Source organism: Garra rufa, chromosome 5 (genome assembly GCF_049309525.1).
Source record: "Garra rufa chromosome 5, GarRuf1.0, whole genome shotgun sequence".
Taxonomy (NCBI): domain Eukaryota; kingdom Metazoa; phylum Chordata; class Actinopteri; order Cypriniformes; family Cyprinidae; genus Garra; species Garra rufa.
The window spans coordinates 51221374-51234123 of NC_133365.1; the positions used below are offsets into that span (position 1 = coordinate 51221374).

Consider the following 12750-nt stretch of genomic DNA (forward strand, 5'->3'; position numbering starts at 1 on the left):
TGCATCACAGGAATAAATTACATTTTAATAAATAATCAAATAGAAAACAGTTATTTTGAATTGTAATAATACTTCACATTGTTACAGATTTAACCGTATTTTTATTCAAATAAGTGCAGCCTTGGTGAGCATTTCCGTGATCAAACTTGTGGTGTTTTCGTTGTCAAAATCAGTCTAGCAGAGCAAAAATCAGACACGAGCCAGAGGTCAGAGATCAAAGCATGGGGCCGAGGCCTTTATTTCCAATGATAGACACACAAGAGGCAAGGCAGTCACTTTTGCTTTCGAGCTTTCTTCGTGCTCCTCTGAGCAGGCGCAGGGCAGAGGTCATCGGCAGGGCTGGCCGCCCTCCTTCAGCTGCTGGCAGCCGTGGCGGATGGGGCAGTGGGAGCTGGAGCTGGAGCTGGAGCTGGAGCAGGAGCGGGGCCGGGGGCGGGATTGGGGGCTGGACCAGGAGCAGGATTGGGGTTTGGGTTTGGATTAGGGTTGGGTTTTGGTTTGGGAGCAGGGTCGGGGACAATGAAGCAGCCCCGTTTGTGCCACTGCATGTCGCGTACACGTCGGACGGACTGCAGCTGTGGTTCTGTGGCTCCCCAGTCGTTCCAGTGTTTGTATTCGCCATGTTCAAACACAAACTGCTGGCCGCGGTAGCCAGGGTACATGTAGCCGACCCACCTGAGGAAAGAGATGGAAGTGAAGTGAAAACAGTGTCAGATGAGCTGAGATACAACTACTTGAAAATCTGCAATCTGATGCAAAAAAATCTAAATATTGAGAAAATCGCCTTTAAAGTTGTCCAAATTCTTAACAATGCATATTACTCATCAAAAATGAAAGGAGAAGCTCACTTCCAGAACAGAATTTACAGATAAATTACTCACCCCCTTGTCATCCATAATTATCTGTAAATTTTTGTTCTGGAAGTGAACTTCTCCTTTAATTTTTGATTAGTAATCTGCATTGCTAAGAACTTCATTTGGACAACTTTAAAGGCGATTTTTCAATATTCAGATTTTTTTGCACCCTCGGATTCCAGATTTGCAAATAGTTGTATCTCGGCCAAATATTGTCCTATCCTAACAAACCATACATCAATGGAAAGCTTATTTATTCATCCCCTTTAAGTTTAGATATATTTATGGTAGGTATCAAATATCTTCATGGAACATGATCTTAATACCCTAATGATTTTCGAACCATAATTTTGACCCATGCAATGTATTTTTGGCTATTGCTACAAATATACCCGTGCTATTTATGACTAGTTTTGTGGCCCAGGGTCACATTTTTGGTTCTCCAAAGAACCTTTCAATGAACCATTTTCAATGAACCAACTTTTTTTCCACTATAAAGAACTTTTTGTGCAGTGGAAAGTTTCCATCTTGCTACCATTGATGCAAATAAAGAACCTTTATTTTTAAGAGTGAAGAACTATTTTCTTTCCCCAAAGTCGTAATTTATTAAAATAACTTTTTTCTCAGTGTGAGGAACATTTACATTTTTTCAATTATAAATGGAAAGAATCCATGGATGGTAAAGAATCTGTATGGAACCAAAACATCAATTAAAAAAAAACATTTTTTAAAGTGTTTAATATTTAGAAACTTTCAAGTCAAAAAAATTATTTAGGTTACCTCTACATGAATAAAAATGAAACTGGAAGATACTGGTTGCTTGTTGGTTTACTTGTTGTACCAAAAGTCAACATGAAAAAGATTTTTCAAGATTCTTTGATGAATAGAAAATACAGTATTTGACTGAAATAGAAATCTTTTAATAATAAATGTCTTAAAAGATTAGGTCACTTCCAGAACAAAACCATTGAATTCCACTATATGGAGAAAATTCCTGAAATGTTTTCCTCAAAAAACATAATATCTTTTGACATGAACATCTTGGATTAAACATCTTGGAGTAAATTATCCATACATTTTTGTTCTGGAAATGAACTAATCCTTTAACTGTCACTTTTGGTCAATTTAATGTGTCCTTGCTGAATTAAAGTGTTAATTTCTGTCATTTGTTTTTTTAAATGACATTCACTGATGAACCGTGCACAAGAACAAGAGTGTCTATTAAAGAAGAGGTTCACTTCCAGAATAAAAAAATCCTGATAATTTACTCACCGCAATGTGATCCAAGATGTTCATGTCTTTCTGTCTTCAGTCACAAAGAAATGAAGGTTTTTGAGGGAAACATTCCAGGATTTTTCTCCATATAGTGGACTTCAATGTTGGCCAGCGGGTTGAAGGTCCAATTTGCCGTTTCAGTGCAGCTTCAAAGGGCTCTACACAATCCCAGCTGAGGAATAAGGGTCTTATCTAGCAAAATGTTCGGTCATTTTCTGAAAACAATTTAAAATGTATATACTTTTTAACCACAAATGTTCGTCTTGCACTACCTCTGCACTGCATGACTTCACGCATTACAGTATGTAATCACATTGGAAAGGTCAACATGTGGTTAGTTATTCGTCTGTGTACTCTGTTTCAAAAAGGTAGGGTAGAGCGAAAAACTCCATCTCATTTTCTCCTCCAACTTCAAAAACATCCAACATCATCACTGTTTTACCATTTTGTTTGACTTTCTTGGCATGTTTGCAATGTGTAAGTTTGGACTGGTGAAAAACAAGCATTTGTGGTGAAAAAAATATATATATACGTTTTTATTGTTTTAAGACAGAGGTCTTCAACCCTGTTCCTGTGGACCCACTATCATGAAGAGTTCAGCTACAACCCTAATCAAACACACCTGAAACGGCCAATCAAGCTATTCGAGACTGCTTGAAAATTGCAGACAGGTGTGCTGAAGCACCTTTAAACTTTTCAGGAGAGTGGGTCCCCAGGAGCAGGGTTGAAGATCTCTGTTTTAGAAAAAATGACCAATCATTTTGCTAAATAAGACCCTTATTCCTTGGCTGGGATTGTGTACACTCTTAAAAATAAAGGTGCTTTAAAAAGTTCTTCACAGCGATGCCATAGAAGAACCATTTTTGGTTCCAAAAAGAACCATTCAGTCAAAGGTTCTTTAAAGAACCATCTCTTTCTTACCTTTTTATAATCTGAAGCACCTTCTTACACCACAAATAACCTTTTGTGAAATAAAGGTTCTTCAGATATTAAAGGTTCTTCATGGAACCATTTAGACAAAAAAGGTTATTTTATGGCATTGTGAAGCACCTTTATTTTTAAGAGTATAGAGCCCTTTGAAGCTGCATTGAAACTGCAGTTTGGACCTTCAACCCATTGGTCATTATTAAAATCCACTATAGAGAAAAATCCTGGAAAGTTTTTTTTTTCTCTCAAAAACCTTCATTTCTTTGCGACTGAAGAAAGAAAGACATAAACATCTTGGATCACATGGGGGTGAGTAAATTATCAGGATTTTTATTCTGGAAGTGAACTTCTCCTTTAAGAAAGTAAACAGAGTCCATTTTGAGATCACGTTTACTTGAAACATACAGACTGTCTGTAATCAGGAAAAATGTGGATTGAAACAAAGATCAAAACCATCTTGAAAAATCAAGGTTCATAAGATGGTCTTTGGATAACAGCGGCAAGAAAACGATCTCAAACTCACGTTCCGTTGACAGCTTTGGCGCTGGCCACGCGGTCCTGGAAGCCGTGAACCCACAAGCTGGGAATGTCATCATCCACGATTTCCATCTTTCTCCCGGCAAAGCTGCAGCTCTCGAACAGATGTAGTTTGTGGTCAGCGCTGTCCTGGTAATGGACCGTAAACACAAGACTCAATGGGCCGTGGCAGCAGAGCAGATCTTTAAGAAGGTGTGAGGTGTGAACGTGTCTCTCACCACTTTGAGAGGTCTAACAGACAGGAGGCAGTTGCTCTTCTGGCTGTTGGTCCAGGTGGACCAGCGAGGATATTCTCCCTTCTCCAAAACAAACTGCTCTCCCAGAAAGCCCTTCTTCTCAAACGCGACCCATCTATGACAAGATCATCAAGGTCAGGATAGATGTTTTAAATCAGGGGTCCCCAAACTAAGGCCCGCGGGCTGAATGCGGCCCGCCCCCACATTTGGACCGGCCCTCTGAACAATGCCAGAGACATATTTTGAAAATGTAATTTTAAATATATGTTTTACTAATATCATGTCGGTATTTGATAATAAATGTTGGCTTTTAAACTAAAATTTTCCTTAGTTATTAACATTAAGGCAGCCTAATTATTTGTTAAATTCACCAACAGAATGATACATTCAACATAATGTGTCATTGCGATCGAACAGGTGATGCACGAGCCAACTAGAAAATTCAGTGCATTGACAAAATGACTCAATAGCATTTGAGGTGAAACTAGCACTGCTTGTGGGATAGGTGCAAAAGCAACACTTCACTCATCTCCCAGTTATCCAAAGTTTTTCAGCTGAGAAACCAGTGGCCCCATTCCCAGTTGAAAAGTCTGTGGAAGCGCTTTTTCCTTCCACTCAACTTTCTGTTAACATGCTTGGATACAGCACTCTGTGAACAGCCAGCTTCTTTGGCAATGAATGTTTGTGGCTTACCCTCCTTGTGTGCAATTTTGACGGCTCAGGAAACCTTTGCAGGTGTTTTGAGTTGATAATCTGATTGGCATGTCACCATATTCTAATTTGTTCAGATAGAGAATTGGTGGGCTTTTGTTAAATGTAAGCCAAATCATCACAATTAAAAGAACCAAAGACTTAAACTACTAAGTTTCACAATTTGAGTTGAATTACTGAAATAAATGAACTTTTCCATGACATTCTAATTTATTGAGATGCACCTGTATATATAAAATAAATTATAATTAGTCTGTGTGGTGCATAAAAATAATAAACTATTCTAGCATTAAAATGTATAATAAATACAGGTAAAATCATAATGAAATAATAATAATAATACTAGTAGTCAGTCTGGCCCATGGAATTTTCTTTTATAAACTGACCCGGCCCCCCATTAAAGAAAAGAAAATTATGTGTCCCTCTCAGAAAAAAGTTTGGGGACCCTTGTTTTAAATAAATGGATGTTTTCTTTTTGACTGAAAACTTTTTTTGTGAGCCAAATCCCTTTGCTTGAAGTAAACATTTTAATAATTTAACAATACATTTGCATGTTGACGGTTCTCTGATGGTGGTTATTGGTCACATGACATACAGGTAAACCAGTGTTATTTTAGTATAATTTATATACCATTATACTTTAGTTATTATTTTGAAATACATTTTAATCATTTTCATTTTAGTTTTTTTGTAATTTTTACTAATTTAAAAAATATTTCTTTATGTAGGGTTTATTACGTTTTAGTTTATTTGGTTTTAATTTATTCATTTTTAGTTATTTTAGTAGGCCTAATGAAAATGACAAATGTTTTCCTGGCAACTTGTTTAAATAATATAGTTTTAAATTATATTTTTAAAAAATATTTAATTTAATTTAAGTTAATGTTTAACTTTTTTTTTGTTGAAAAAATTAAATGTTTTTACGGTTTTAGATTTAGTTAAGGATTATAACCCTGTGGTTAACAAGTATAGATAATTAAGATATTTCAAAAAATTTTAATAGCTCTTAAACGTTTTGATTTAAAGGCCTCTTATATAATATAATACAATATAATATAATCAGTCCCTCCAGTTTTTCGGATTCTGCGATCGCTGAATTTAATGCAAAATCAACAAAATGTCGCATTTTTTTGCGATCCTGCATAATTTGTCATTTAACCGCAAAATAATCGCAAAAAATGGTTATTCAAATATTTCAATAATAAAAAGATTTTAAAATATATATATATCATGTTGATAAAGACGCTGCTCACGTGATGTCTGTGAGCTGTCTGTCTGCAGGGCTCGCAAGATCGATGTCCCGGGGGCTATTGTGTTTTTCAGTCGAGCTACCAAAATGTTTCACTGGCCTGCCGACCCGCTATCGTAAAGTAGAGGGCTTCTGTTGTTGCAAATGGAACGCCATAAAAGTTTTGAATTTGTTAAATAGTATAAGAAAAGTCTTAATTATAATTTTAAAAGTCAGTTAGGGACGGAAAGACGAATCACGATAGGGCTGGATAAAACTTCTAAAGGCAATGATGTCATTGAATAAATATGAGCCCTGCACATTTTAAAGTCAAAACGCAGCACTGATGTCTTTAAATGAATGTATCTGAGTAGAACCGACTGTCCTCAGAAACGTGTCGTTGTCATTTTCATTTCATGCTGATAAAACAGCGTTAAAGCTGATTTGTATACAGCCGTTACTAGGGAAACGATAATATTTCAGCGCTCCTAAAGCGCCCCCTTGTGACAGAATTTTTAATTTTTTAGAATTTTTTCCAATACATTTTTCAGCTGTTTGTTTTTATGCAGCAAACACATAGGGTTTTTAATGTGCCTTCTAAAAAATCTAAACAATTAAGACAGTAATATTTATGTTTTAAATAAATATGATAAATTATATACTTGATTTATCCCTTTTAATGGTATAAAGGCTGAAATGCCATTGTATAAGATATTGTTTTTGTGTGAATCTGTATCTGAATTATAAATCATGTCATTTTATGACCTAAAATTCTACCTTACATTGTCCAATCCCACCCATTCTGTTCATTTTACTTGTGCAGCTCTTAAAAAGGATCATACATAGCTTTAAATTGATATTTAAAAATTCTGCAGATACACTAAAGAGTGAAATAAAATTCCTTCCTTGATATTTGTTTATATTTGTGTATTGAAAACATATTTGATTGACATTTAGACTCCTGTTTGAATTTCTATATTTAAAAAAAAAAAAAAATTAAAAAGCTTTTTTATTTGGGCTAGTTCAATTAATTTTTGGGCTACCAAAATGTAAAGAGTACCTGAGACGTGACTGAAATGAAGTAGGCTATGTACAGTATACATTTCTACACCTGCTGTTAATGTTTACAAAGGTCACATAAGAATATTGCCCATAGGTTATTTTAAAAGTTCAAATGTATCAGAATAAACAAATTTTTTGTTTGATTTGTGTTATGCATGATAATTGAGCCTCTAACATAATACCTAATATGGTAAATGTGATATCCTAATTATTAATAAATAAATTAAATAATTAAATAAATCGCAAAATTTTTCGCAAATTTGTAGGATTTGCCACCACAAAATTTATAATTTTCATCGCAAAAATCACAAAAAAAAATCGTGAAATCCTGGAGGGACTGTATAATGTAATATAATATTGACAGAACTTTATTGATATTACATTCAGAAACTGGCTCTAATTTATATTTAATAAACTGTCCATATAGGTAAATTAATAAATCATAATTCATTTTGTGATTCCAGAGGTTTTAAGAACTGCATGTTCTAAACAAACATTATAGAGGTGGAAAGGAAATATAATTTAATCTTTACATCTTTATTGTATTTTTGCATTTTTAAGCATTTCAATTCAGTTATTATATATTATATTATATTATATGTGACCCTGGATCACAAAACGTGTGTCTTAAGTAGCACGGGTATATTTGTAGCAATAGCCAAAAATACATTATTGATTTTTTCGTTTGTGCCAAAAAACATTGGGATGTTAAGTACAGATTAAGTAAAGAAGATATTTTGTAAATTTCCTACGGTAAATATATCAAAACATAATTTTTGATTAGTAGTATGCATGGCTAAAAACTTCATTTGGACAACTTTAAAGGCGATTTTCTCAATATTTAGATTTTTTTAAACCCTCAGATTCCAGATTTTCAAATAGTTGTATCCTATTGATTACAGATTATTTATTCAGCTTTCAGATGGTGTATAAATCTCAATTTATCAAAATTTACTGGTTTTGTGGTTCAGGTTCACATATTATATTATATTATTAATTTTAAAGATGTTTTGGAGTTGGCTAAGGAAGATGGTAGAGAAACACTGATGTATATAATCAATTTGCGTTGTACGATATAATCTTCTGAAGTCTTCTTAAGTCATATGCTATAATTTGCACTCAAAACCGACTGAAAACCTCCTCCTACAGCATAGTCCTCAACTTTACATATATTCAAACTCTTGCTTTCCAAAACAGTCTGTCTATTCTTCACAATTTTCCTTTTGGCTTCCAAAGGCAAACAGGTGAATAAATTCTGTTTTTAATTTTTTTGTTTGAACTATACGTTTAAGAGTCTGAGAGGTTTTGTGGTTGGACTGGATAATGTGGTTTGACAGTAGAGAGCGTGTACTCACGGGCCAGACTCAACTATGATTGATCCAACTTTTTCGAAGTTCTTCTCAATCAAGTCCTTGCATTCTGCTGACAGCTCCACCTTTTTTCCACGGAAGTTCTCGAATTCAAACATTGAGACCTGTAAAGATGATTCAACACATTGAGTCATAAACTGTTTGGGTTTCATTGATGAATGACAAACAGGATTTCTGTGCAAATAATTTGCAAAACCATTTATGCAAACTGTCACATGTATTTCAATGAAGAACTTTTCCTTTAGACAGCAGTGAGATTAAATGAACAACAAATGGAAACATTTGCTGTTCAGAATTTTCTCCTCAAAAAATAACATCACGTGTGTCTCCTCTAGCATGTCAGAAGAGATTTCAACAATGTCTCAAACTCTGCTCAGATTTGTCAATAGCAAAGTCTGCAATCAAAAGTCAAGAGATTGCAGTATTAAAAGTATTCACCCTCAGGCCATCCAAGATGTAGCTGAGTGTGTTTCTTCATTGGGAGGGATTTAGAGAAATGTAGCATTACATCAGTTGATCCTCTGCAGTGAATGGGTGCCGTCAGAATGAGAGTCCAAACAGCTGATAAAAACATCACAGTAATCCACAAGCAATCCACAACACTCCAGTCCATCAATTAAAATCTTGTGAAGTCAAAAGCTGTGTGTTTGTAAGTGAATGAATTAATCATTAAGACGTGTTTAAGACGTGTTTAACTTAACTTAAATCATCTCTTCTGGCCAAAATATGACACCATAATCCAAAATAACACGTCCTCCAGTGAAAAAGTCTGTCCCCTGTTGTCCTCTCACATCTAAATACACATATTATACTCTTTTGGACTATTTTCACTCGATGTGCATATTTTTCTCCAGATTCAGACAAGATGACTTTTTCACTGGAGTAATCCATTTTATGGATAAAAGACTTATATTTTAGCATAAAGCAATGGTTTGATTTTTTTTTTCTTACAAACATGCAGCTTTTTAATTCACAAAATGTTAACTGATGGACTGGAGTGGTGTGGATTATTTGTGGATTATCGTGATGTTTTTATCAGCTGTTTGGACTCTCATTCTGACGGCACCCATTCACTACAGAGGATCCATTGATGAGCAATTGATGGAATGCTACATTTCTCCAAATCTGTTCTGATGAAGAAACAAAAACTCCTCCACATCTAAGATGTCTTGAGGGCCAGTACATTTTCGACAAATTTAAATTTTACAATTTTTTCAGTAAAATATTTGAACTCATATTTCTCAAATTTCAAATTTGTTCAAAGACAATTGGCATTCATTCTCCACATTCATCTATAGCTCAGTACTCTTACTGTGTGTCAACTACTGGCTCGTTGTGTCTACTTGTATTTATGCCAGCTGAAGTTGATACTTAAATAAAACACAAACTGAGAGTCCATTCAGTCTCATGAGCTCTAAAAGAGCTTTCATCTGTGAAAAATGACAGTGTAAATAAGTGTATTTAGACCTTGTAAACCGCTCCTGCTCCTCCTTGGCTCTTTCCAGCGACTTGCTGATCTGGGACTCCCTGCTGATCCGACATCTCTCCACCTGTCAAATACACAAAACAGAAAACACACATCAGGGATGAGAAAAAAAGTGATTCTGAATAGGATCACACAGCAGCTATTGCTGTGAGAGCACTAAAACACAAAGAGAGCAAATAAATCAAATCAAATGTTAAACAGAGAGAGGAGATTTTAAGTGGGCAGCCACAAAATGCATGGATACACTGATAAATATCTGAATGTCATTGCATTAGATAATGAAGCATCCAAAAACGAGGCATTTCTTTTCAAGAAAGACTGATAATGTAAAGATGTATACATTATATGAACGTTATTATTATTATTAGTAGTAGTATTTTTGTCACGAGAGAGTAAGGGAGGTCTGGGTCCAAATGCAGGGGAAGATGATATTTAATGAAAATAATAACAAAACCAACAAAAGGCCAACACGGCACAACACAACTTGAATATAATACAAAATAAACAGAACTGAAACACGGTCAAGAACAGGATCCGGGAACACAGACTTGAAGACACACGAAGACAGTACAGGAGACAATGCAGCCAGAAAGAGTAGTGGGAAATGAGAGTTCTTATAGAAAAGTCCAAATGGTGAACAGCTGTGAGTGAATCAGTGTTAATGACAAAACAGACGTGATGAATCAGAGTGCAGTGCAGGACAGCGACCTCAGGTGGCTGAGGGAAAATCCACAGCCCCGATCATGACAATTTTAGAAAATATCCATTTACCAAAATTAAACAAGTATTCTTATTCCTGGTGATGCAATTTATATAACTGTATAATAATAAAAGTATAAAAATAAAAATGATTTGAATGACTAAAAAACATTCATGTAATGTGTTTGTAAACATGTTTTTGGTAGGACAGCCAAAACAAAACAAAACCAAAAATACTGACTAAAAAACAATCAAAAGGGACACAATTAAACACAGCTTATTATGTTCATTGTAACGTTATATATACTGTGTTTGTAAAAAAAAAAAAAAAATTGGTAGGACAGCCAAAAAAAACAAAACAAAACAAAACAAAACGGACTAAAAACAATGAAAAGGGACACAATTAAACACAACTTATTATGTTCATTATTGCAACATTATATATACTGTGTTTGTAAAAAAGTTTTTGGTAGGATAGCCAAAACAAAACAAAACAAAACAACAAAAAAAAACAATCGAAATGGACACAATTAAACACAACTTATTATGTTCATTATTGAACAAAAAACAAAACAAGAAACAAAACTAAACTAAACAAAACGACAAAACAAAAAATACTGACTAAAAACAATAAAAAGGGTCAAAATGAAACAACATAATATGATTATTATTGTAATGTTATATATACTGTGTTTCTAAAAACACAAAACAAAACAAAACAGAAAAAAACCGGACTAAAAAACAATCAAAAGGGACACAATTAAACACAACTTATTATGGTCATTATTGTAATGTTATATATATACTGTTTTTGTAAAAAGTTTTTGGTAGGATGGCCAAAACAAAACAAAAAACAAAAAAAACAAAAAAAAACGGACTAAAAAAAATCAAAAGGGACACAATTAAACACAACTTATTATGATCATTATTGTAATGTTATATATACTGTTTTTGTAAAAAAGTTTATGGTAGGACAGCCAAAACAAAAAACAAAACAAGAAACAAATCTAAACTAAACAAAACGACAAAACAAAAAAGTACTGACTAAAAACAATAAAAAGGGACAAAATGAAACAACATAATATGATTATTATTGTAATGTTATATATACTGTGTTTCTAAAAACACAAAACAAAACAAAACAAACAAACAAACAAACAAAAAACGGACTAAAAAAAATCAAAAGGGACACAATTAAACACAACTTATTATGATCATTATTGTAATGTTATATATACTGTTTTTGTAAAAAGTTTTTGGTAGGATGGCCAAAAAAAAAAAAAAAAAAAACGGACTAAAAAACAATCAAAAGGGACACAATTAAACACAACTTATTATGTTCATTATTGTAACATTATATACACTGTGTTTGTAAAAAAGTTTATGGTAGGACAGCCAAAACAAAAAAACAAAACAAGAAACAAAACTAAACTAAACAAAACGACAAAACAAAAAAGTACTGACTAAAAACAATAAAAAGGGACAAAATGAAACAACATAATATGATTATTATTGTAATGTTATATATACTGTGTTTCTAAAAACACAAAACAAAACAAAACAAACAAACAAACAAAAATGGACAAAAAAAATCAAAAGGGACACAATTAAACACAACTTATTATGATCATTATTGTAATGTTATATATACTGTTTTTGTAAAAAAGTTTTTGATAGGACAGCCAAAACAAGAAACAAAACAAAACAAAACAAACAAAAAAAACCACACAAACAAAATAAAAAAATAATGACTAAAAAATCAAAAGGGACATAAATTAAACACAACTTATGTTAATATTTGTAACATGGCAAAGATAAAACAAAACATACCAAACAAAAAACAAAGCAAAACAACACACACACATACACACACAAAATAAATAAAAACAAGTGACATTTCTTTTCAAGAAAGCTGCATTATCATGCTTCTTACTCAAAAAAAGCACAAAAGAGAGGTTTTAAAATTTAGAACAATAAATCTAGAATACAAAAACACTTAGGAAACTTTCTTGTTTTAGCAATAAAAAAAGTAAAAATCAATTAGATTAGTCTTCATCAAGGAAAATTGTCTCTAATGATTATCCTTTCTCTTTTATACCAGTTTCTATATTCAATTATAAGCTCTACTGGTATCCAACTAAACCCAAGACAGATTTAGTTTTTTATGCAAGTAAGACTTGAGATGAGGGCTGAACGCATCTTTACCTGTTTCTCCCGTCCTTCACCTTCAGCAGTTCTCACCCCTCCACTCTCTCTCCGCGAGTGTGTGTACGAGTGAGTGAGTGAGTGAGTGAGTGTGTGTGTGAGGAGTGTGTATGGAGGTGAGGGTGTGCCGGGCGAGTGGAGGGAACCTGGGGGGTATTTA

The 12750-nt window shown here is 33.6% G+C and overlaps 1 protein-coding gene across 1 annotated transcript; it reads right to left on the minus strand.

Annotated features, from left to right (window-relative positions):
* Positions 1 to 207: 207 nt before the first annotated feature.
* crybb3 (crystallin, beta B3) lies at positions 208 to 12747 on the minus strand. Its single transcript, XM_073841371.1, has 6 exons — positions 12591 to 12747; positions 9668 to 9750; positions 8186 to 8304; positions 3812 to 3944; positions 3580 to 3722; positions 208 to 675 (listed from the first exon to the last, which is right to left on the minus strand). The coding sequence occupies exons 2-6, from the start codon at positions 9740 to 9742 to the stop codon at positions 354 to 356; spliced, it is 792 nt and encodes a 263-aa protein (XP_073697472.1). The 5' UTR covers positions 9743 to 9750; positions 12591 to 12747; the 3' UTR covers positions 208 to 353.
* Positions 12748 to 12750: the final 3 nt, after the last annotated feature.

Excerpts from the sequence above, each read along its gene's own strand:
- crybb3 (XM_073841371.1), bottom strand. The coding sequence starts at position 9,742 with ATGTCGGATCAGCAGGGAGTCCCAGATCAGCAAGTCGCTGGAAAGAGC. Across the intron at positions 3,945-8,185 it reads ATCATAGTTGAGTCTGGCCC|ATGGGTCGCGTTTGAGAAGA; the intron begins GTGAGTACACGC and ends ATCTTGTCATAG. Across the intron at positions 3,723-3,811 it reads CTGTTAGACCTCTCAAAGTG|GACAGCGCTGACCACAAACT; the intron begins GTGAGAGACACG and ends GTCCATTACCAG.